Source organism: Mobula birostris, chromosome 10, assembly GCF_030028105.1.
Source record: "Mobula birostris isolate sMobBir1 chromosome 10, sMobBir1.hap1, whole genome shotgun sequence".
Classification (NCBI taxonomy): domain Eukaryota; kingdom Metazoa; phylum Chordata; class Chondrichthyes; order Myliobatiformes; family Myliobatidae; genus Mobula; species Mobula birostris.
The window spans coordinates 7462272-7488784 of NC_092379.1; the positions used below are offsets into that span (position 1 = coordinate 7462272).

The 26513-nt window shown below is 47.6% G+C and overlaps 1 protein-coding gene across 1 annotated transcript in view; it reads right to left on the bottom strand.

The window, feature by feature from the left end:
* Positions 1-26513, bottom strand: part of LOC140204431 (RNA-binding protein Nova-1-like) — a 282659-nt gene that overhangs the window by 191637 nt on the left and 64509 nt on the right. Inside the window, exon 2 of the mRNA XM_072271152.1 lies at positions 8927-9070. Coding sequence (XP_072127253.1) covers positions 8927-9070 — 144 coding nt within the window. The remainder of the gene's footprint in view (positions 1-8926; positions 9071-26513) is intronic.

Sequence of the window (26513 nt, forward strand, 5' to 3'; positions counted from 1 at the left end):
ACCCCTCCAATCCATGTAATACCCTCGTGAATCCTTCTCTGCACCCTTTCTGGCATTGTCAGATCATCCCTATAGTTTTGGGGACCAGACTGCACACAATAAGTGTGGCCCGAGCAACCTTTTGTACAACTGACACACATAAAAGTTGCTGGTGAATGCAGCAGGCCAGGCAGCATCTCTAGGAAGAGGTGCTGCCTGGCCTGCTGCGTTCACCAGCAACTTTTATGTGTGTTGCTTGAATTTCCAGCACCTGCAGAATTCCTGTTGTTTTTGTACAACTGCACCATTCACGTCCCAATTCTGCACCCCAATTTCTCGGCCAAACACGCTGAAGGCCTCCCTGGCCACCTTGGCTACCTGCGCTCCCATTTTCAGAGACCCAGATACTTCAATCCTCAGGTCTATCGGCTCAACGACACTCCCTGGAGATCTGCCATTTCTCGTGTGCGCCCTGACCCCCCCCCCCCCGGGGTGCAGCAAGGCTCTTATAACACCAGAAACCCAGGTTCATTTCCGCCACTGTCCGTAGGGAGTTTGTGCGTTCTCCTCGTGACCAGTTCCCTCCACATTCTGAACATTTACAGGTTAATAAGATTGATTAGACACCAGTTTATTTGGGGGGCACAGGCTCGGTGGTCTGGAAGGGCCTTGTTACCATGCTCTCTTCTCTTAAAAATAAATTCCCAAAATGTACCACTTCACACTTGGTTGAGTGACATTCCAACGTCCATTCCTTCCGTCCCGTATTTTACGGGATTCATAGCCTATTGGAAGCTGAGAACACCTAATGCTACTCTGCTACCAATTTTGGTGTCTCCTGTACTTTCATCTGTATCATTAACGGCAGTGGACCTAGCACTGTTCTCTGCGACGCATTGCAGCACTCTGATCTCCATTCTGAAACACAACTGTCCAAGACCGCCCTCTGCTTCCTACCATCATTCAATTAAACTACTACTCAGTTTGTTAACATCGCGAATCACGCGATCAAACCTTCTAGACCAACATTTCACCTACATCCCTCCTCACGTGGATCTACCTGACCTGTCCCAGGCCCGTAGGTGACCCACACCGCCTCCGTGACGGCTCGTCATCACCTCAAGCAGAGCAAAAGCTTCCCCACCCCCCACCACCGGTTCAAGGTTCAGTTATTATCGAAGTGTGTATGCAGTATACAACTCTGAGATTCGTCTTCTCCAGATAGCCACGCAAAACAAAGCAAAGCATGGAAAGCGTTCAGAGAAAATCATCAACCTCCCCCTCCACATACATAAATAAAAAAAACAAATCACACAAATGGCAACAAGAATATCAAACTCCCAGCCGCGCAAAAAAACTAACAAATTGTACAAGTGGCCACAAGAAAGAACGGAGGAACCACAGAATATACAGAGATAAAACTGAGGAGAGTCCAGTCTGAACTACAGTCCACAGTCCAATCCATAAATCAGAGAACCTCGGTAACAACACTGGGGAGAGAGACCATTCAAAAACACAGAGTCCTTCCCTTGGGAGCAGAGAGCAAGAGTTCAAGTGGGGGGGGAGGGGAGAGACTTGGTGACAACCTCGCGGCTGGCGGAGGAGACAAAGGGGCACCAGCATTGCCAACGATGCCTACGGCCAGTGAATCAAAAACAAAAACAAGGGCCACCCCACCAATTTTGACCGGGTCAGAGGTCCGCGGGAGCAGGTGCGGCCACTCATTTACACATGAACACAACCTCATTGACATGCAAAGCTCCTGGCTACGCACACGGCCTAGTGACATCTTGTGCGGAACACGTCCTCCCCCCACCCCCCAGTCAGTTCTTTGAACCCTCTTCGATGGACTGTCTGAAAAGGAGTCGGAGATAATGGGGAGGTGTCTGATACGCACCATCTGTTTGCATTAGAGGCACGGGATCAATCTTGTCACGCTCAGAGGCCAAGCAAAGCTCCGTTTACCACCCCACACTCAACAGTACATACTCAGATTAAACAACCTGCTCTTTAAACAGAAGCCTTGCAGAGGATGGGACTGGAGCAGACATCTGAGAGTACCTTCCCAAGGAAACGGGTGTGACCGAGCTGGCCCTGACGAGCACCTCAGGACAGGAGGGGGATGACCATTGGCTGTGGATGAAGGACAGGAGGGGGATGACCATTGGCCATTGCTGGTGGACAGGAGGGGATGACCATTGGCCGCTGCTGGTGGACAGGAGGGGGATGACCATTGGCCGCTGCTGGTGGACAGGAGGTGGATGACCATTGGCAGCTGCTGGTGGACAGGAGGGGGATAACCATTGGCCATTGCTGGTGGACAGGAGGGGAACGACCATTGGCCATTGCTAGTGGACAGGAGGGGAATGACCATTGGCCATTGCTGGTGGACAGGAGAGAGGATGACCATTGGCCGCTGGTTGTGGACAGGAGGGGGATGACCATTGGCCGCTGGTGGACAGGAGGAGGATGACCATTGTCTGAGGATGAAGGACAGGAGGGGGATGACCATTGGCCATTGCTGGTGGACAGGAGGGGGATGACCATTGGCCATTGCTGGTGTACAGGAGGGGAATGACCATTGGCCGCTGGTGGGGGATGGGAGGGAGGATGACTATTGGTCGTGGATGAAGGACAGGAGGGGGATGACCATTGGCCGCGGATGAAGATCAAGCCCCCTCCTCAATGTCACAAGACAACAGAAAGTGAAAAATCACCTCCGCTCCAACGCTGCAGTGTAACTGCTGCAGGAATATCGTATCTTTGTCTTGGTGTGAGTAGACAGACCAAACACAGGGGTGGAGGAACAATGGGCTCCCATACTGAGCCAGGAATAAGAGTTTATTCAGTGGAATCCACTGGAACTTCAGTGGCCTGACCGAGTGACGCCGCAAGACAAATCATTCTCCAGACATGTACGAGAACCCCACAATGAGTATGACACAGAAGTCCACCTGAAATAATCATTGAATGCAGAAAACCCATGCCAGTCTGAATGCAGAAAACCCATGCCAGTCACAATTAACTCGACAAGATTAACCAGAAAACACCAGGCCTTAAAGACTCTAGATAAGAGAATAATTAACAAGTCCAGACACACTGGCCTGCGGGGCTCATGATAATCTTGGTCTGATCTCCCATGCAAAGGAAGGACATGGCGGATACAGTAAAGGTTCACAGGATCAGTCTAGGACCAGATGTCACGGCCTCAAAATAGAGGGACGTCCATTTAGAACGGAGATGAGGAGGAATTTCTTTAGCCAAAGAGTGGTGAATCTGTGGAATTCGTTGCCACAGACGGCTGTGGAGGCCAAGTCATTTAAGGCAGAGGTTGATAGATTCTTGATTGATCAGGGCATGAAGGGATACAGGGAGAAGGCAGGAGATTGGGGCTGAGAGGGAAAATGGATTGGGCCATGATGAAGTGGCAGAGCAGAATCGATGGGCCAAATGGCCTAATTCTGCTCCTATATTTTATGGTCTTATGGTGTAATTTTAAGTACCAACACACAAAATGTTGGAGGAAAAAAGCAGGCCAGGCAGGATCTATGGAAAGGAGTAAACAGTGGATGTTTTGGGCCGAGACACTTCATCAGTCAGTCCTGATGAAGGGTCTTGGCCTGAAACGTTGCCCGTAGAGAAACTTCAGTTATTCCTCTTCACCCAGATACCGGTCGACCTGCTGAGTTCCTCCGGCAGACTGGTGCTCCAGACTCCCATATCTCTGCTAAGCTCACTCCCTTCTCCCAGTCTCCCCACACTCCCATAATTCCACACTTACCCACGCGCGGGGGTAACCTACAGCAGCCGGTTAACCCAATAACCCACACATCTTCGGAACGTGGGAGGAAACCAGAGCACCCAGGGAGGAAAAACGTGCTGTCGGGGGGAGAAGGTGCAAACGCCAGACCGACAGCACAGGAATCGTGGAGTCATGGAAAAGGACAGCACAGAAGCAGGCCCTTTGGCCCATCTAGTCCATGCCGAGCCATCTAAACTGCCTGCACCAGGACCACAGCCTTCCAAACCACTACCATCCCTGTACCTGTGCAAATGTTGAAATCGAGCTCTCATTTACCACTTGTACTGGCAGCTCGTTCCACACACTCACAACCCTCTGAGTGAAGAGGTTTCCTCTTAAACTTTTCACCTTTCACCTTTAACCCATGACCTCTGGTTGTAGTCCCGCCCAACCTCAGTGGAAAAAGCCTGCTTGTTTTTACCCGATCTATACCCCTCATAATTTTGCTCACCTCTATCAAATCTCCTCTCCAAGGAAGAAAGTCTTAAACTATCCAATCTTGCCAAATAACCCCTCAGAACCTCCAGATCTGCCAGAATCAAAACCCGAGTCTCTGCACTGTGAAGTTGGTCCAGTCTAAGCCCGTATTCGGTAGAAGGAGAGGCAAACTCTTTCAAATATTCAAAAGTCTCGCAGTGCTGGACAGGTTAGATGTGTCTACAGTGCTTTCCTTAGCTGGGAGTCTGAATCCATGAAAGAGTCTCGGAATAAGGGATTTGTCATTCAGGACCAAGATGGCACCAGCAACTAATGGCGACGTCCGCAGCCAGTTCACGAAATTGCTTTTTCCCATTTCTTCTTTTAAGTATACTTCTACTACTAGTTGTGCGATTGGAGCCTGTAATTTACATGTTAATAACGTGTGTTTTGTGCCGACTAAGCAATCGTCTCTGAGAGAATTTACCGCGGTTGAGAGTGAGCGTGAGGCCTAATGGTGCCACCCGAACCTTTCATCGACTCCATCACTCGACAATCTCGCCAACTAAAACGCCAAGTAAGATTGAAATCAGCACGGACGAGAGCAGAAGGCGAGCGGGAGCTCGACGCCGTCTGCCTGCGTTTGGCCGGTCTCCATCACCCTCTCTGCTGCCGGAGCCTTGGGTCTTGGGCAGGGGTTGATTGTCGCAGCCTGTGGATCAGGTAGCAGCTACAGAGAGGAATAAACAGTCAACCTTCATCAGGACTTGATCGTCTTGATGTCCCTTATGTCCTGATGGAAGATCTTGACCCAAAACATTGACTGTCCAATCCTCTCCATAGATGTTCCCTGATCTGCTGAGATTGTGTGTGCTATCCTGAATTTCTAACCTCAACTGACTGTTTTGTGTCCATAAAAATTAGACCAGTTTGAATAGACCATTGAGTCTACTTCACCACTCAATCATGGCTGATTTATTTTCCCTCTCAACCCCATTCAGAATCGGAATTCTGACTCTTCCGCCTTCCCCCTATAACTCTTGACCTTTACTGATCGAGAAGCTGCCGACCTCCGCTTTAAATATACCCAACGACTTGGCCTCGATATCTATCTGTGGCAATGAATTTGTCGCGGCTAGCACAAGGCTACCACAGCTGGGGGCTCTCCAGGAACTCAATTCCTGCACCGTTCCATAACGAGACTCCGTGTGGAATGCGTGGGTTTCCTCCCACAGTCCAAAGACGTACCGGGAAAGTTAATTGGTCATTGTACATTGTCCCGTGATTAGATTAGGCTTGATTGGATTTGTCGGGGATTGCTGGGGTGGTGAGGCCCAAAGGGCTGGAAGGGCCTACGAGCTGTATCACTAAATAACTTGTCCCAAGTGTGTACAGTATTTTTCGGAAGGTGATGAGAATAAAGTGGCCCTATCATACGATCAGAACAAATGGACGATCGCTAGGCCAAGAGGCCTGATTCCATACTGTGTGCCCACATGATCTCATTACTCCTATCGTACGATCAGAGCAAATGGACGATCGCTAGGCCGAAGGGCCTGATACAGTACTCTATGCCCACGTGATCTCGTTACTCATCGTGGGCTCAAATCCTGTCCCAGACACTCAAACACAAAATCTAGGCCAAAACTCCCAGTGCTGTTCTGAGAGAGCTGGGGCTGGGGATAATTTATCATAGAAACTGGGACTGCATTTCCCTGGAATTTAGAAGGCCACTTACAGGAAAAAAAACCTAGATATTGAGGATAAGGTGGATGGATTGAAACTATTTCTGCTGCCTGGGGAGCTGAAAAACCTGTTGGGAGGTGTGTGAGAATGAAAAGATGGAGCCAAATATTCAGGAAAATTACAGTTATTTGTTTCTTAATGAAATAGAGTGGTAGAGATACATCTCTACCAAAGGAGGTGTAAGACGCTCCTTCCCTCCGCTAGCCTGCAGGTCACCCTTGGGCAAGGTGTGGCACCTGCTTAGCCCCCAGATCAGGGTCATGTGAAGCCATGGGGGCAGGTGGTGGATGGTCGTACGAGCAGCCGGTGCAGATCACAAGTCCTGGTTATGCGACCACTGACACCAGGCAGACAACCTCTGAAGAGTATTGATAATGGCTGGGGTCACCCGTCTTGTAAAGACACTGCCCAGAAGAAGGCGATGGCAAACCCCTTCTGTAGGAAAATTGCCAAGAACAATCATAGTCATGGGAAGACCATGATTGCCCACATCATACAACACAGCACATAACGATGATGTCATACAACATGGCACATAATGATGATGTCATACCACACGGCACATAACGATGATGTCATACATAACGATGATGTTTTCTATGGTGGGAGAGCATCAGAATAGAAGGGTGCCCCTTTTGAACAGAGATGAGGAGGAAGTTCTTCAGCCATTGGCTGGTGAACCTGTGGAATTCATTGCCACGGGCACCTGTGGAGGCCAAGTCATTGGGTATATTTAAAGCCGAGATTGACAGGTTCTTGATTAGTCAGGGAGAAGGCAGGAGAGTGAGGTTGAGAGGGATAATAAATCAGCCATGATGGAGTGGTGGAGCAGACCCGATGGGCTGAATGGCCTCATTCTGCTCCTTTGTCTTATGCTCTTACATCCGGGGTTGTGGTGCATGGGCAGGGGACCGAAGGAACCTATAGAGAGTTGTAAAATTAGTCAGCTCCATCGTGGGTACTAGAGTCCATGGTATCCAAGACATCTTCAGTGAGCAGTGCTTAAGAAAGGCAGCGTCCATTATTAAGGACCCTCAACACCCAGGACATGCCCTCTTCTCATTGCTACCATCAGGAAGGAGATACAGGAGCCTGAAGGCACACATTCAATGAATCAGGAACAGCTTCTTCCCCTCTGCCGTCCGATTTCAGAATGAACATTACCTCTATTTTTTTTCTCTCTTTTTGCACAACTTATTTAAGTTAACTATTTAATATACATATATATATTCACTGTAATTTTTCTCTATATTATCATGTATTTCATTGTACTGCTGCCGCAAAGTTAACATATTTCACAGCCTATGCCGGCGATATTAAACCCTGATTCTGACTCTTGAGTGTTCGAAGTCTCTGGGCAATTGATAGTGGCCATTAATTGTTAAAATTAAATCTGAGATTGATGGCTTTTCATTATCAGAGGCACTCAGGGAAATGGGAAACGGGCAAGCGTGAGCAGTCAGGTCATAAATGTACCTTGAACTCATCCAGAGGACCCAGCATCCAGCATTACAGGATATAAAGAGAAAGGGAACGATTTTATATTGACTCATTCACAGACCCCGTACACGCTAGAGGCAATCTTATTCATGATGTGCCGCATCATCTGACGTAGGCGATCATGGCCTTTCCAGGCCCATGATGGTTCTTGACAGATTTTTCCACAGAAGTGGTTTGCCATCGCCTTCTTCTGGGCAGTGTCTTTACAAGACGGGTGAGCCCAGCCATTATCAATACTCTTCAGAGATTGTCTGCCTGGCGTCAGTGGTCGCATCACCAGGACTTGTGATCTGCACCGGCTGCTCGTACGACCTGCTCCCATGATTTCACGTGACCCTGATCATGGGGGGTGGGGGTTGTGGGGTTGAGCAGGCGCTATGGGGGGACCTGCAGGCCGGTGGAGGGAAGGAGCATTTTACGTCTCCCTTGGTAGAGACGTATCTCTACCCTGCCACCCAGGTTGTGCTCTGCAGAGGGGAAAATGAAGAAACCAGGAGCAAAGTCAGGAGTTTCTGGATCGATTTGGGGGAATCACGGTAGTCTAGTACAGGCGACCCAGGTTCAACTCCTGCCACTGCCTGTAAGGAGTTTGTACGTTCTCCCCGTGTCCTCTGGGTGCTCTGGTTTCCTCCCACATGGGTGGTTGGGGGTCTGGTGCTACAGCTGTTGTCCGTTTCTGTGAGTGAAGGGGGTCATGGTTATGGGTCGAGGGTCGTTGATTGTTATTGTGGCTGTTCTCTTTTTGCTACAAGGAAGGAGAGTTGGTGGAGTTTGGAGTTTGTTTTTTTTAATTTTTCGTTCCGGTTGGGGGGGGGTGGTTGATATCTTTTCTTTCACCAACACCCACAGTCTTTCTATAATTCATGGCTATCTGGAGAAGGTGAATATCAGTGTTGTATTGCACGTGCATACTTTGACAAGAAAATGCACCTTCGAACCTTTCGGTGGAAAGGAGCAGCAACAGAACCTTCACAAGTTTCATATTTACCCCCGGCTGGGGCAACGGGGCAAGCGATTCGTTCAACTGTGCCCGTGCATCACCGTACTTGTGTGTGGGAGAATAATCTCACATCGACTGAAGAGGGTGAGAGGGTGGGCGGATCGGGGACACTTCGGTAGGTGAGACAGATGTGGAAACTGTGGATAGGTGGTTCGGGAGACACTGGGGAAGGACAGATAAATGGGAATATGGGACAAAGGAGGACAGTGAATGCAAATGAGTGGTGGGAGTCGGGTAGATTATCCACAATGGGCAAGTCGAGTTCTTCTTGAAGCATGAAACCTTTCCACTGCAGGGCTGAAGCTCCCGGTGAAGGGGAGACTGTAACGAACCATATACCTCGTAGTCAGTGACCACATCTTCTCCACACCCCTTATCACCGCAAGACAACAAAACCACAGAGGCAAGCTCTGCCCAACCAGCCCTTGGCCACCTGAAACAGTGCCCCGGGGGGGGCGCACATGCCCGCGTGGGACACTTACCTGGGTAGAAGTCTTTGGATTTGGAGAGCTTGATGGTGGCGCCAGTCTCCTTCTGCAGCTGGACGATGGTCTGTCCGCCCTTCCCGATTATCGAGCCTGCAGCGTAACTGGGGATCAGGACCTTCAGGAAAAACTCGCCTTCTTCTGCAAGAGAACAGAGAGCCTCACTGTGGTGGCGGGACTTTCAAAAATTCAACCTCCACCCCGCGGCGCGGCTACCCCCTGCGGGTCCTTGCTGTGCCCAGTTCGACAGCTTCTTTTCCAACATAAACCGGTTTCTTAAAAGATGCAGCACGCAGAAAGTGCTGGAGGATCTCAGCGGGTCAGGCAGCATCTATGGAGGGGAGATAGATAGCCGATGCTTCTGGCTGAGAACCTTCATCAGGACTTGATTGTCTTGATGCCCCTTAAGTCCTGATGGAAGGTCTCGACCTGAAACGTTGACCGTTAATTCATCTCCAAAGATGCCCCCGGATCTGCCGAGATCCTCCATCAGGACTGGAAAGGCAGGGGGCAGAATGAGAAGGTGGGGGAAGAGGGAGGAGCGCAAGTTGGAAGGTGATAGGTCGATAGGAGGGGGAGAGGGGGGCGATAAGGTAAGAAGCTGAAAGGGGATAGTTGGAAGACATGAAGGGCTGAAGAAGGAATCCTCCTGGCCTACTGAGTTCCACCAACACATTATTCTCCTGCAACTTCCACCATCTCCAAAGGGATCCCCCCCCCACACACGCTCCTCTCCCCTCCTTTTTCCCCCAGGTGTTGCTTCCTCCGCAATTCCTTGCCCACGCATCCTTCCTGGCACTTATCCCTACAAGCCGCCAAGTGGTACACCTGCCCGTTCGCCTCCCGCCTCGCCTCCCCGCCCAAAGTGGAGCTCTCCGGTGGCCAAACATTTTCATTCCCATTCCCATTCCGTTCTGACACGTGGGTCCACGGCCTCCTCTTGTGCCAAGGTGAGGCCACCCTCAGGGGTGGAGGAGCAACACCTCGTATTACGACGGGGTGGCCTCCAACCTGATCGCATGAACATCGATTGCTCCTTCGGTGAAGAAAAATTCCCCTCTCCCTCCCCTTTTCTTCTATTGCCCACTCTGGTTTCTCACCTCTTCTCACCCGCCTATCACCTTCCCCTCCTCCTTCCCGTTCTCCTCTGGTCCACTCTCCTCTCCTGTCAGATTCCTTCCTCTCCAGCCCTTGACCTTTCCCACCCACCTGGCTTCACCTCGCACCTTCCAGCTATCCTCCTTCCCCTTTCCCCGGCCTTTTTATTCTGGCATCTTCCCCCTTCCTTTCCAGTCCTGAAGAAGAGTCTTGGCCCAAAATGTCTGCTAGCTACTCATTTCCATCGATGCTGCCTGACCTGCTGAGTTCCTCCGGCATTTTATGTGTGTTGCTCTGGATTTCCGGCATCTGCAGATTTTCTCCTGTTTGTAATTTGCTCCTCCAAGCAGTGTTCCAGACTCCAACTACTGCAGGCTCGTTTCTCTTGAATACCCAGTTTATCCCACTCTCTTTCGACAGCTACCTTAAAATACCTGCTGAATCCCTGACCATCGACTTTGGGCTTGCGACCTCAAGAAGTTCCCTTGTTTTCAATTCTGATCTTCACTTTCAAATCCTTCCAATCACCTCTAAACCTCTTCACCCTTCTTTGATGGAGGTGAATAACCCAAACAGAGAAAGGGCAGTTGATGGCCAGGTGGGGGAGACAGCAGGTTGCAGGGGTACAGAGGCCTGAGACTGGGAGTTAGCATCAACATGATGGACCCAATAGCCTTCCCCTGTGATTAATTAAACTCAACCCATGCAAGCATTTTTCCCAATTAAATCCCAGTTCCAAATGTTTTATATATTTATAGAGATGCCTCACAAAGGCAGCATCCATCATTGAGGACCCCATCACCCAGGCCATGCCCTCTTCTCATTGCTACCGTCAGGAGGAGGTACAGGAGGCCAAAGGCACACACTCAACGATTTCTGAATTGACATGGAACCCATGAATACTACCTCACTACTTTTTTAAAAAAAAATTATTTATGCATTACTTAATTCAACTATTTTACTTATATATTTTTCCTATTATTATGTATTGCGAATTCTACAAATTTCATGACATCTGCCAGTTATATTAAAGCTAACTCTGATTCTGAAGTTACATGCGGAAGAAGCCGTTCTGGTGCCTTAATCAGCACTGCCCAGCAAACCCCCCGGGTTTAACCCTCGCCTAAACACAGGATGGTTTACAATGACCAATTAACCTACCCACCGGTACATTCCTCCAAACTGTGGGAGGAAACCGGAGCACCCGGAGGAAACCCACACAGTCACGGGGAGACTGTACAAGCTCCTTACAGGCAGTGGCGGGAATTGAACCGGGGTCACAGGTGCTGTAAACCACTGTGCTAACCACTACGCTACCGTCCATTACTTTTTTTAAATGCTTTTGTGAAGCAGGATTTTAAAATGAAGTTGATTTAAAAACACCGTTTATATTGTTCACTAACTTTGTTCACCCAATTCCCTTAAGAAACTTTTGTTAAACTTGCTTCCAATGTCCCTGAGGGGGAAAACTGTGATTACAGTTTACTGACATATTAACAAAACTACACTTCATTTTCTCAGTATTTGCTTGCCAAATTACCTTAGATCCTTTTCTAACCCGTGGAAATAGTATCTCCTGATTATCTCTATGGAACATCATTTTGAATCCCTTTCAAGGCTCATTCTGCTCCAAGTCTTTCAACACTGGGACAATTCCAACAAGTTTCCTCTTTCCAATACATTGACATCCTTCCTGCTCTGAAGGTTGGAAATGGACTCAATTCCCATGTTCTTCTACGTTCCTCTTTCCAGGAGGTGTGGAAGGGACCGCATGCTACGCCTATCCCTAGGACGGGAATGGCTGGCTGCGCAATTCAGACCCTGGATCAACGAGTCGGTCGGATTCTCTGATTCAGGTAGGATTTCAGAACAGTCTGATTGCTTGGTGGTTAAATATGCACAGAATGCTGGAAGAACTCAGCAAGCCAGTCGGCTTCTATGAAGGCGAATAAAGAGTTGACCTCAGCAGAGTCATAGAAAACTACAGCTTGAGGAGGAGCTTAGTCAAGATGGCGCCAGACAGCAACTCCTTTGCTCGCATCTTCGGAAGCAGCTCTATTTCCATCTTTAATATCTCTATTTCTCCCTTTTGGGGTTCTTTTGAAGACCCTGACCTGGAGTTACACACTGACTTCGGTTCTTTTTGGGAATGGGACCCGTTCTCGGGGTCTTACCACCGGCCGTTATTCTGCACACTAAGGGCGTGGCCTAAGAGCTCAGCTTGCCTTGGGAGGGCCAAGATCTCGTGGCTCTGGAGACGGGCATTTCGAAGGTCGATGTCCGGGCAGATCGGTGAGTTGTGGGAGCCAGAAGGTCTTTGGCTGTGTGCCTGGAGACCTGAGATCTTTGGGCACAGAGCTCGAAAAAAGTGACGCAACAGACTCTTAAAATCATAACTTAGTGAGTTGTTTGTTATGTCTCCCTTCTCGCTGTGAAATGCAGACGTCTCTTTCTCCTTTATTGCGGGGGGGAGAGAGAGAGGGGGGAGAGGGGGGGAGAGAGAGGGGGAGAGAGGGGGGAGGGGAGAGAGAGAGGGGGAGAGGGGGGGAGGGAGAGAGGGGGAGGGGGAGAGAGGGAGAGAGAGAGGGAGAGGGGGAGAGAGGGAGAGGGGGAGAGAGGGAGGGAGGCAGGGAGACACACACAGAGGTATGTCGAATACTGGGTGAAACGTGAAGTCTTTGGAGTACTGCAAGTCTGTGTGTTTGCTGTTGCTTTGCTCACGCTTGAGTGCTGGGTGGCGGGTGCGGATGCTTTTTTTGCCGGTGAGGGGAGGGAGGATTGTTACTCTCAGCTGCTTACGTGCAGGAGGGAGGAACCGGGGGGGGGGCTTTGGGGATTCTAATGTTTAACTGTCGTTCATTCTTTGGGGCACTCCTCTGTTTTCGTGGATGTTTGCGGAGTAAAAGCATTTCAGGATGTATATAGTATACATTTCTCTGACATTAAATGTACCCACTGAAACTGGGCCTTTAGCCCTTCTAGACCATGCTGAACCATTTAATGCACTCAAAATGCTGCAGGAAATCAGTGGGCCAGGCAGCATCTAGTTGACTCTTTGGGCAGAAACCCTTCATCAGGACTGGAACAAGAGATGAGAAGTTAGAGTAAGAAGGTGGGGGGAGGGGAGGAAGAAGTGTAAGATGGCAGGTGATGGGTGAAACCGGGTGGGGAGGAGGAGGGGTGAAGTCAAGAGCTGAGAAGTTGATTGGTGAAAGGGATAAGGGGCTGGAGAACCTAATATAGATCAGGGACATCTTCCCCTCTTCTTCAGGCATGAGCTGTCTCAGTATCTGCACATTCTCCTGAGGTATTGGAAGAGACTGCTCACCCAGACAGACCACCGTAGGCTCCGCAGGCCTGTGCGATCAAGACAAACACAGGTAGGCCAAGGCAGCTTTCTAATAACAAACCGTGAATTCAACAACCCAAGAGGGTCAGGAAGCACCTGGGGGAGGAAAAACGGTCAGCCGATGTTTCGGGTTCCGACGAAGTGCGTCAACCCAAAGCACTGACTGCAATACCACCCACAAAGAGCCCGAGGAAAATCCCACAGGATCTGTGGAGGGCGGAGAACAGTTGATGTCTTGCGCCGAGTTAACTTCATAGACTTCCAGCACCTGCAGAACCTCGTGTCTTTGAAATGTCGATAGTTATTTCCCTTCAGCAGATGCTACTCGACCCGTTGAGTTCCTCCAGCAGGCTGTTTGTCGCTCCTGGTTCTGCAGTCTCTTGACTCTTCAGTCAACAAATGCCACGTAACTTTAACAAACTGTACCTATTTTGCAGACGAGACCTCCAAGAGGAACCTTGTCGTTGGGTTTGGAGGCTTGCATGCCTCAATGACCCGGAGAGCTACGTTGGCTGGGGTCTGGGCTTTATGCTTTCTTAGGGTCGCCCGTGACAAACAGGTCAAAGGGTAGAGGCCAATCTAAGAGTGGCCCACCGGTCCTCCAGGTTCAGGGCTCAGCTCAGGGCTGACGATCTGACTGGTCAAACAAAATCGTTACAGAAACATCAATGAAGAACCCTTCTACATCTGAGTGTGACGGTATTCCTGAGTCTCCACCCGGGATTTGCACGGCTGACAGTAGTGAAAACCGAGAGGAAGCTACTGACCCGATGAAGGAAGCCCTGAACACCACCAGAGATGGAGGATCTTCATTGCTGCCCGAAACACCAGTGGCGTAAGAGGCAGTCAGTAAATTTCAGACAGGATAGACAGAGTAGTAGAAAACTAACAGGCATATAGTCATGAAACAGAAAAAAAGCCATTCGGCCCACAAAATTGATGCTATCAGGCACCCATTGCTCTATTTCCTATTCTATTCTGTCCATCTTCCCGTCTACTCTCCCCAGATCCTATCGCTTACCTACGCACCAGGGGCACCTTGGTGTCCTCTTTGGAATTTTGGAAGAAACTGGAGCTTCCAAGAGAAGCCCTTGCAGTTACAGAGAGAGCATGCAAACTCCACACAGACTGCGCCCGAGCTCAGGTTCGATCCTGGATCATCAGCACTGTGAGACAGAAGTATTACCCTAAACACCAAAATAATCTGCAGTTGCTGGGGTTGAAGCAACACTCACAACACGCTGGAGGAACTCAGCAGGTCGGGCAGCATCCGTGGACCGATCTTTTCCACGGGTGCTGCCCGACCTGCTGAGTTCCTCCAGCGGGTTGTGAGAGGTATTACCCTACTGCGCCGCGATTCCCATTAATAATCACAGTGGATTCCGGTTCCTCGGGCCATCGGTACAGCCGCTTATTTGGGCCAGTTCTTAACGAACAAATACTAATCGGGGAAAATAGCCGGGGTCCCCTTCGCTTATTTGGGGCACTCTGCCGCTTAATTGGAACAGGAGACTGTTGCCGAACAGATTCTAACTAGTCGCGTGCACTTGTATGGCTGTGAGACACTACACCGTGCTCAGAGCGAACTACTTTTAAATAGCATCAGTTGCATGCGTTTGTGGTCAAAAAGCAGTGACTTTTGTCGCTGATTGTTGGTGGGAAATAAGTAGTAAGACAATTCAGAACTGTTCTGCTCAGTGCGGTTTCAAGCATTCAGTTTTGGCGATGCCACAAACAGCCACCAGATCTTGCGGAGTGAACAGTTTTTAAAATAGCCATACGCACAAAATGTTGGAGGAACTCAGCAGGCCAGGCAGCCTCTGTGGAAAAGATTAAGCAGTCGACGTTTTGGGCCGGGACTTTTCATCAGGACTTGGCCCGAAATGTCGACTGCTCACTCTTTTCCATGGCTGCTGCCTGGATTTCCGAGTTCCTCCAGCGCTTGGTGTGTGTGCTAATTTGATTTCCTGCATCTGCAGATTTTCTCTTGTTTGAGCTTTTAAAATAGCGTCAGTTGTGTGTGCATGTGTTACGTTATCCACGTGGGCTAACAGACCGATTCAAAAAGCAGTCATTTTTGATTTTTTTTTTACTTTATTCAGGAAGGAAATGAAAGCAGTCCATTTTCTGCATGTTGTCTGCGCTGATTTGCTTCATTTACAGGCAGTCAAAAGAACACAGCAGTGATGAATTTTTCTATCAAAAACTATCAGGAGCTAATACACAGATTTATAACACCGTAGTAGTATTGGTAGTCTTCTCATTGGTTCTGTATTTCATTTAAATGCATAATTTGTTACTCAGTTATGCTTTCTTTAAAAAATTATTTTCATGAAACTTCAGCTAATTGGGGCAGTTGCTAAACTGGGCCAAAATGTGCCCGACCCAATCAACCGGAATCCACTGTACAGAAATTTAAAATAGTCACATTTTTTTTCTGGGGACTAGAACTTAAATGCATAAAAGCTTTTTTTTTCCATATTTCTATTTCAAAACCATGTAAATCATGTCTGTTTTACCTCATTAATCTAGGATCTTTTTTGGAAAAAAAAAGGGAGAGTTAAATGAGCTTTATTTGTCAATCGTACATCAAAACATGGAGAAATCTGTCATTTGCGCCAACAACCAACACAGTCGGAGGACGTGCTGGCGGCAGCCCCAAGTGTCACCCACGTTCCGGCACCAACAGAGCATGCCCAGAACTTACTCAGCCTAACCTGTACATATTCGGAACGTGGGAGGAAACCAGAGCACCTGAAGAAAACCCACTCGGGGAAGAGCGTACAAACCCCTTACAGGATCGAATTGAACCCTGGTCACTGAGGCCGCAAAGCATTGTGCTCAGCACTGCACTCCCGCCTCAGCTCACATCTCACAATGCTCTGCATCCCTTGCTCCGGCCAAAGGACGTAATTGGCCGAGTTTGCGGTGCCTGCTGTAGAAACGGGCAAGTTTGCATCTGGGATTGTCGGGGAAGATGGCACCGGAGGTACACAGAACACGGAACGGTACAGCCCAGCGTATGCTCTTCGGACTAGGATGCTGTGCCAACCTTTTAAACTGCTCCATGGGTTAGGTGCAGTAAGTTGCGGACATGCTAACGTTGGTGCTAGAAGCACATAGACACTTAAGGGTTGGCCCCAGCACATAGAACATAGAATAGTACAGCACAGTACAGGCCCTTCGGCCCACAATGTTGTGCTGACCTTCAAACTCTGCCTCCCATATAACACCCCACCTTAAATTCCTCCATATACCTGTCTAGTAGTCTCTTAAACTTCACGAGTGTATCTGCCTCCACCACTGACTCAGGCAGTGCATTCCACGCACCAACCACTCTCTGAGTAAAAAACCTTCCTCTAATATCCCCCTTGAACTTCCCACCCCTTACCTTAAAGCCATGTCCTCTTGTATTGAGCAGTGGTGCCCTGGGGAAGAGGTGCTGGCTATCCACTCTATCTATTCCTCTTATTATCTTGTACACCTCTATCATGTCTCCTCTCATCCTCCTTCTCTCCAAAGAGTAAAGCCCTGGCTCCCTTAATCTCTGATCATAATGCATACTCTCTAAACCAGGCAGCATCCTGGTAAATCTCCTCTGTACCCTTTCCAATGCTTCCACATCCTTCCTATAGTGAGGCGACCAGAACTGGACACAGTACTCCAAGTGTGGCCTAACCAGAGTTTTATAGAGCTGCGTCTCTTCTGCCTGCAGTGGTCGTTGGTATTTTAACCTACATGTAAAGCTGATCTTTGACTTCCAAGATCAATCTGAACCGTCTATCGCACACAGCTCTTCATTTTTCTTCCCTCCATGCACCCATCTAAAGGTCTCTTAAATGTCCCAAAGGTTCCCCATCTACACAACTGGGACATGTTCCACACACCCACCACACCGTATAAATAAAAAAAGCTGCCTCTGACGTCCCCCAACACTCTCCTCCAATCACCTTAAAATTACACCCTCTGGTAAAGGTCAATTCCTCCCTGGAACATGTCACTCATTCTACATTTATTTATGCCTCTGAGGACCTACAAGTACCTGGGGGTGCACCTGGATGACAGACTCGAGTGGAGCACCAACACAGAGCCTGTGTACAAGAAGGGCCAGAGTCACCTCTACTTCCTGAGGAGACTGAGGTCCTTTGGAGTGTGCAGGCCTCTCCCTCACACGTTCTACCAGCCTGTTGTCGCCAGCACAATCTTCTACGCGGTGGTGTGCTGGGGCAATGGCACCAACACGGGTGATGCCAACAGGCTCAATGAACCGATTAGGAAGACTGGCCCTGTTGTAGCAGTCGAACTGGACACACTGTAGGCTGTGGTAGACCCTACGGAAAATCCTGGCAATTCTGGTCAATATTTCTCACCCTCTGCATCCCACTCTAGCTGAACAGAGGAGCAGTTTTAGTAATAGACTAAGACAACTGCATTGCTCCAAAGGGTGCTACATCAGGTCATTCTTCCCCTTGGCCATTAGGCTCTATTAATGAGTCAACCTACAGCTGGGGAAGTGATGGCCCCCTCCTGTTAGACTGTTTATGGTAATTTATTGTTATTCTTTCTACTTTTCTTCTAATTTTTGTATATATGTGCACATAATGCCACTGTGACACTGCAATTTCCTTTGGGGTCAATAAAGTATCTATCTATGTGTACACCTCTATCACATCAGCCCTCATCGTAGCAGGCAGAAAGCTGGTGAGGGACATGTGGGGAAAGTAGGAGGGGGCACTCGGAGCTCCCAGAAGCAGTCAGGGGGGTGGTCAGAGAGCCAAGGAGCAAGGAGTGGGTGGTGAAGGTGGCTCGACAATCCACCCATTACAGGTGAAGCATATCATCATTATGTGCTGTGTCATGTGACCATGATTGCTCTTGGCAAATTTTTCTACAGAAGTGGTTTGCCATTGTTGTCTTCTGGGCAGTGTCTTCACAAGAGGGGTGCCTCCAGCCATTATCAATACTCTTCAGAGATTGTCTGCCTGGTGTCAGTGGTCACATCACCTGGACTTGTGATCTGCATCGGCTGCTCAAACGACTATCCACCACCTGCCCCCATGGGTTCACATGACCCTGATTGGGGGGCTAAGCAGGTGCTACACCTTGCCCAAGGGTGACCTGCAGGCTAGCGGAGGGAAGGAGCTTAGGTTTTCAATATTTATTACTTATTTATTATTATATTGCTTATTTTTCTTCTCTTTGTATTTACACAATTTGTTGTCTTTTGCATGTGAGGTGTTTGTCCATTCATGTTGTGTGCAATCCCGCTGCTGATCTCTTTCTAGTCACAGTGAATGACCACAGAAGAAATTAATCTCAGGAGAGGTGACATCTATCAAAGCTTAAAAGTAAATTTATTATCGAAGTATGTACAGTACTACGCAAATATCTTAGGCACTTGTATAGACAGCTCAGGTTGCTAAGGCTTTTGCGCAGTACTGTATTTGTCAACGTGGGGCGGAGAGCGAGTTTGTAAATCTGGCGGGAGCAAAGGATGTTGGGAATGATGTGGGGCAGGTGGCAGAGGAGGAGTGGCAGGGGCAGGGGTGGTGCAGTGGTGGGGGGGGGGGCGGTGGTGTGGTCTGGTGGGTGGGGTGACGCGGGTGCCGACACACCCAGCTCTGAAACCCTGAAACACCAGACAAGGGCATTTGATTCCAAGGAACTGGTTTATTGATTATTACAGAATCTCTCTCTGGTGCTTCCCACCCCCCAACCATGATTGCCCTTCTCCCTGCCCCCTTCTCACTCACAGTCCACAATAGAGAATCAGGTTTATCATCACTCACATGTCAGGATATTTGCGTTTGTAGCAGCACAGTGCAATACATTAAATTACTGTGCAAAATTCTTGAGGACCCAAGCTATATATATGTGCCTAAGAAATTTGCATAGTGCTGTTTATACAACCCTGAGATTCATTCATGGACTTTGATAATAAATTCACTTTGAACTCTTTCGGAGAGGCAGCCTCAAGATTTTTAGGGTGTTGCGGCACACAAATTGGCTGCCACACCTTTAACAGCGATCACACACCTGAAAGAAGACTTGTTTGGCTGAAAAGCGGCTCCCGAGGTTGTGAAAGGGGCTTGAGAGTAGCAAGCCTCTGCTTTCGGCAGCAGGAAGACCATTTCACTGTTTACAATGGCTAGCTTACAGACAATGACAGCACTATTCAAAAAGCTACAAATCAGCTTCCTGCAGAAAAAAAAAACAAAACAACAAGTCACACTCATGGCTTCCTTTCACACATCGGACCTTCCAAGAATACACTCGCGCTCCCTGTGCATTTTTCACTGTGTCCAGTTGAGGTGAAGCTCAAGGGAGATGCTGGCTCAGTCCTGCCAAGCTTTGTGATCTGGGTCCATTTCCCGTTGCTGTCTGTGAGGAGCTTGTATGCTCTCCACATGACTGCGTGGGTTTCTTCAGTTTGGGTCAGGGTTAGTAAATTGTGGGCATGCTCTGTTGGTACTGGAAGCACAGCAACACTTGCAGACTGCCTCCCCCGCCCCCCAGCACACCGCTGCTTGTTAACGCAACCGACGCAATGTACCTTTCGATGTATGTGTGACAAATAAAGCTAGACTTTAAAAACCTCTAAGTTTGAAAAATTTGGATGAGTAGACTATGAGACATTGCCTTGGATCTTGTGATCTATTCAGATTTTGAGATGTGCACTGCTCCATTAGGTGGTACATCTGTTTCACAGTTACGGTTGTGTATTTAATTTATCAGCAATATTTGAGTAGTATATTGTAAATATATTGTTTGATTAAGTATTCTTTGTCATTTACATAATTCATTATGGGTTTATATGTAAAAGTATGTGAATGGCATACGTTATCATGCCACCAGGACATCTACGTGCACCTTGCAGAAGTAAAAATGAAACTAGAGTACATATATTATTCCCAGCTCTGTGGATTTCTTTCAATTAGTTTTATTTTGGAGTTATTAAACATAGCAGAGGTGATGAGGAAGTCTTAGACGAACCCAAGGTGACTACCTATCTGTACAAGTGCTATTTCACATTCAAACTTTCTAAAAATGCAGGACTTTTTTCTTCTTTGTGAGAGGAGAAAAATGGTCGAGAATAAAGAAAGGGCAGTAAACAGACACAATTCATGGGTAAATAAATAGTGAGTACCAGGTGATAATAATAATGATTTTTTTTTAAGAAAGCAGAACTGGCTGGCTACATGGGAAAGATAGATGTGTTCAATTGCACAAGGGATAATTGGTTGATGTATGCTGAGTGAATTGAACAGTATTATGAAGCAAATGGAATAGACAATGAGAAGTGAGTACCAGCTTTGTTAGGTGTAATCAGTGGGAAAGCATACAGTTTGCTTAGAAGTTTGACTGCTCCAACAACACTTGCCAAAATAAACATTGCTGATGCCATGAAAGTAATGCAGGAACATTTAGAACCAAAACCATTGTTGATTGCAGAACACTTTCAGCTTCATAAGCAGAATCAAAAGGAAAATTAATCTATTTCAGTTAATGTGGCTGAATTGAGGAGATTGTCTGAGTATTGCCAGTTCAGTGATGGGCTTAATGATGCACTAAGATCACTTAGTTTGTGGAATCTTTCGAGAAAAGTGTCAAAAACAGCTCCTAACTGAAGCACAACTCATATTTAAAAGAGCAGTTGAAATTGCTGTATCAATGGAAACAGCAGCCAGAGACACAAATGAATTACAGTCAGGAATGAAAGTGAGCGTGAACAAAATCGCAAGGTCTAAACAGAAACCTGCCTCACCTAACAAGTTGTGCTACTGTTATGGCAGGGGTTCACACTTCGTACTAGGGAGAATACGTCACCAGGAGTGTCCTCTTTCATAAATTTTTCCGGTATCTCCCTTTCCAAGGGTAAACTGGACAATCCATCAGCATTACCATGACTGTTGTCCTCTTGAATTTGATCTTGTAATTGTGTCCTCCAAGAGGTCTTCTCTGCTATTGGGAAAACTTCTGGCCACTTCATATCTGCATCCACTACTGCCAAGAAATTTGGCAAAGCTGAAATCGAAAAGAATCCAATGCAGGCTCCTCCTGGGGTTGGAGAGGCATTGCTCTTGGCATCTTCTGGACATGTTGGCATCCTGAACAGTGGACGGCAAGCTACTCGACCTGCTGATCTATCCCAGGCCACCAGACAAAGCTTCGAGGCTACACGTTCGTTTTGACCATGCCAAGGTGGCCGGCGTGTAGCTCCTCCAACACTTCAGCTCTCAACTTGGATGGGACAATAAATCAATCTCCACATAAGGCAACTCCCCCCCCCCCCCCCCCACCAAGGGCAAGTTCATCCCAGCACTGGTAAAAACAGGCGGAACTGCAGTTTCTGTTGCACATTCCAACCATTTTGGGATGCCATGTAGACCTGAGACAGAGTGTGGTCTTTTCTGGCTTTGCTTTGGGTCATCTCCGTTGTAATCAGAAGTCACTGTTGATGTGTTGAGAAGCCTCTTCTCAAGAATTGGTGATCCAGAACACTTAGTCTGTGATAATGGACCACAGTTTGCGGTGGAACAGTTTCAGCCATTCTTGAAAATAAATGGAATCAGACATGTTACATCTGCACAGTACCACACAGCTACAAGTGATTTGGTGGAAAGGGTTGTCCAGGGTCCAAAGAACACACAGCGATCAGTGGCAGCAGAACACACTACTGTAATATTGATTCAGAAGCTTGCCAATTTCTTCCTTGCATATCGCAATGCAGCACACTCCACACCCAACAACTCAACAGCTGTGCTATTCACGCTGGGATTTCCTCAAATCTGGTCTCAGAAAGGGTTTGCAGGACAAATTGAAGGCTTCCCAAACAAAGAGGTTCAACGTTTCACTCTTGGACAAGCAGTCCTATTGAGGGACTACAGAGGCACTGGGAAAGAGCGAGGACAGAACTGGGCCACTCTCGACCCAGAGGAGGTTGTGTCTGACGTCATCCAGAGACAACATGTTGATCAGCTAAGGACAGCAATGTCAATTGTCACAGAAGAACAAAGACGGTTAGGATGGGAAACAGCTTCTATCCCCAGGCCATGAAACTCCCGAACTCCGTGCCGCCAGGTCTCATCACGTATGAAGCACCTATACAGTTTACTTTTTAAACTTGTGTGGTAAATGTACTTTATTTGTGGTAAATCACAAACATGAAAAAAATCTGCGGACAAAATGGAGGAACTCAGCAGGTCAGGCAGCATCGACGGAAAAGAGTAAACAGTCGACATTTCAAGTCGAGACCCTTCGTCAGGACTGAAAAGGAAGCGGGGGAAGATGCCATACAGAAAGGTGGGGGAGGGGGGAGGGGTAGGAGGCTGGCTGGAAGGTGAGAGGTGAAGCCAGGTGAGTGGGAAAGGTCAAGGGCTGGAGAAGCAATAATCTGGTAGGAGGGGAGAGTGGACCAGAGGAGGAAAGGAAGGAGGAGGGGACCCAGGCAGGTGAGAAGTGAAAGGCCACGGAATGGGAATAGTAGCAAGGGTGCGATGGTGGATTTTACCTAAAGGTTGGAGGCTACCCAGATGGAATACGAGGTGTTGCCCCTCCACCTTGAGGGTGGCCTTATCTTGGTGAAAGAAGGTGCCATGAATCAACATGTCAGAAAGGGAAAGGGAATGGGAATTAAAATGTTTGGCCACCGGAAAGTCCTGAATATGGCAGATGGTGTGGAGGTGCATGACATTCTTCTTCTTCTCCCACCCTTTGACCTTCCTCACCCTCCTCACTTCACCTATGACCTTCCAGCTAGCTGCTTTCCCCTCCCCCCACCTTTTTTATTCTGGCATCTTCCCCCTTCCTTCTCAGTCCTGATGAAGGATCTCGGCCCGAAACATCAACTGTTTACACTTTTGCATAGATGCTGCCTGACCTGCTGAGTTTCTCCAGCGTTCTATGTGTTTATTAGTTGCAATATTATGCTTTGTGTGTGATTGTTCCACCATTCAGTCATGGCTGATCCTTTTTCCCCTCCTCAACCCCATTTCCCAGCCTTCTCCCCGTAACCTTTGATGCCATGAAAGGTCCAATCAAGAACCTTTCAAGGTCTGCCTTAAATACACCAAACAACCTGGCCTCCACAGCTGCCTGTGGTAATAAAATTCACCACCCTCTGGCTAAAGAAATTTATCAGCATTTCTGTTTTAAATGGGCGCCCCTCTTGTCCTAGACTCTCCCACCATGGGAAACATCCTTTCCACACCTACTCTGTCTAGACCTTTCAACATTCAAAAGGTTTCAATAAGAGTCCCCCTCATCCTTCTAAATTCCAATGAATACAGACACAGAGCAATCAAATGTTCCTCATACGATAACCCTTTCATTCCTGGAATCACCCTTGTGAACCTCCTCTGAACCCTCTCCAGTGCCAGCACATCTTTTCTAAGATAAGGAGACCAAAACTGTTCACAATACTCAAGGTGAGGCCTCACCAGTGCCTTATAAAGCCTCAGCATCACATCCCTGCTCTTGTATTCCAGACCTCTTGAAATGAATGCTAACACTGCATTTGCCTTCCTCACCACTGCCTCTACCTGTAAGCTGACCTTAGGGTGTTCCGCACAAGGACTCCCAAATCCCTTTGCATCTCAGATTTTTGGATTTTCTCGCCATTTAGAAAACAGTTCACACATTTACGAGGGGTGATTGATAAGTTCGTGGCCTAAGGTAGACGGAATCAATCTTAGAAAACCTAGCACATTTATTTTTCCTACATTTACACACTTAGTCCAGCAGTCGTGGGGCATACGGATCCCTTCTTTGTAGAGGTCAGTGCCTTGGACCTCCAGACCGCAGCAGGGGTGATTGATAAGTTTGTGGCCTAAGGAAGAAGGAGATGAATTACTAACTTCAAACTTTCTGCATTTTCACTCAAAGAGTTGAACTGCACGTACATGTAATAAGAGCTGGCCTTAGGCCACGAACTTATCAATCACCCGCCTGAGGACACTTTCTGGAGGTCCAAGATGCGTATGCTCCATGACCGCTGAACTAAGTGTGTACATGTAGGAGGGGACTATGTTGAAAAATAAATGTGCTAGGTTTTCTAAAATTGACTCCTTCCACCTTAGGCCACGAACTTATCAATCACCCCTCGTGTTTCTACTACCAAAGTGCATGACCATGCATTTCCAACATTGTATTTTATTTGCCACTCCCTTGTCCATTCTCCTAATCTGTCCAAGTCCTTCTGCAGCCTACCTGTTTCCTCTACACTACCTGCCTCTATACTAATCATATAATCTGCAAACTTGGCAACAAAGCCATTTGTTTCATCATCTAAATCATTTATATACAGTATAAAAAGTTGTCCCAACACCGATCCTGCAGAACACTACTAGTCACTGGCAGCCAACCAGAAAAGGATCCTTTTATTCTCACTCCCTGCCTCCTACCAATCAGCCAATACACTAACCATGTCAGTACCTTTCCTGTAATACCATGGGCTCTTAACTTGGAAAGCAGCCTCACATGTGGCACCTTGTCAAAGGCCTTCTAAAAATCCAAATATACAACATCTACTACATCCCCTTTATCTATCCTACTTGTAATCTCCTCAAAGAATTCCAACAGGTTCATCAGGCAGGATTTTCCCTGAAGGAAACCATGCTGACTTTGTCCTATTTTGTCCTATGTCACCAAGTACTCTACAACTTCATTCTTAATAATTGATTCCAACATTTTTCCCAACCACTGATGTAGGGCTAACTGTTCTATAATTTCCTTTCTGCTGCCTACCTCTCTTCTTAAAGAGTGGAGTGACATCTGTAATTTTCCTGACCTCTGGCACCATGCCAGAGTCCAATGATTTTTTTTGACAGATCATTACAAATGCCTTCACGATCTCTAACACTACCTCCTTCAAAATCCTAGGGTGCAGTTCATCTGGTCTGGGTGACTTATGTACGCTTAGGTCTTTCACTTTTTGAGCACCTTCTCCCTTGTAATAGTAACTGCACTCACTTCTTTTCCTTCACACCCTTCAACACCTGGCACAGTGTCTTCCACAGTGAAGACTGATGCAAAATACTCATTTAGTTCATCAGCCATCTCCTTGTCCGCCATTATTACCCCTGCCTCATTTTCTAGCAGTCCTATATCCACTCTCATCTCTTTTTTTTTTAAAACATACTTGAAAAAGCTTTTCACAATCCACTTTGATATTGTTTGCTAGCTTTTTCCTCCTAATGATTCTTTTAGTTGCTCTCTGTAGGGTTTTAAAAGCTTCCCAATCATCTTTGCTTTGTTGTATGCCTTCTCTTTTATAAGACCATAACTTGAACTAATTGCGACAGTGTGACAGTGGGAAAATGTGTATGGAACCAGAGGAGATAGCAGAGGTACTTAATGAATACTTTCCTATCCTAGCCCTATGAAAGGGATCTTGGCAATTGTAGGGATGACTTGCAGTGGACTGAAAAGCTTGAGCATGTAGATATTAAGGAAGAGGATGTGCTGGAGCTTTTGGAAAGCACCAAGTTGGATAAATCACTGGGACTGGATGAGATGTACCCCCAGGCTACTGTGGGAGGTGAGGGAGGAGATTGCTGAGCCTCTGGCGATGATCTTTGCATCATCAATGGGGACGGGAGAGGTTCTGGAGAATTGGAGTGTTGCAGATGGCGTTCCCTGATTCAAGAAGGGGAGTAGGGATAGCCCAGGAAATTATACACCAGTGAATCTTACTTCACTGGTTAGTAAGTTAATGGAGAAGATCCTGAGAGGCAGGATTTATGAATATTCAGAGAGGTATAATATGATTAGGAACAGTCAGCATGGCTTTGTCAAAGGCAGGTCGTGCCTCACGAGCCTGATTAAATTTTTTGAGGATGTGACTAAACATGTTGATGAAGGTAGAGCAGTAGATGTAGTGTATATGGATTTCAGCAAGGCATTTGATAAGCTACCCCATGCAAGGCTTATCGAGAAATTAAGGAGGCATGGGATCCAAGGGGACATTGCTTTGTGGATCCAGAACTGGCTTGCCCACAGAAGGCAAAGAATGGTTGTAGATGAGTCATGTTCTGCATGGAGGTCGGTGAATAGTGGTGTGCCTCAAGGATCTGTTCTGGGACCCCTACTGTTTGTGATTTTTATAAATGACCTGGATGAGGAAGTGGAGGGATGGGT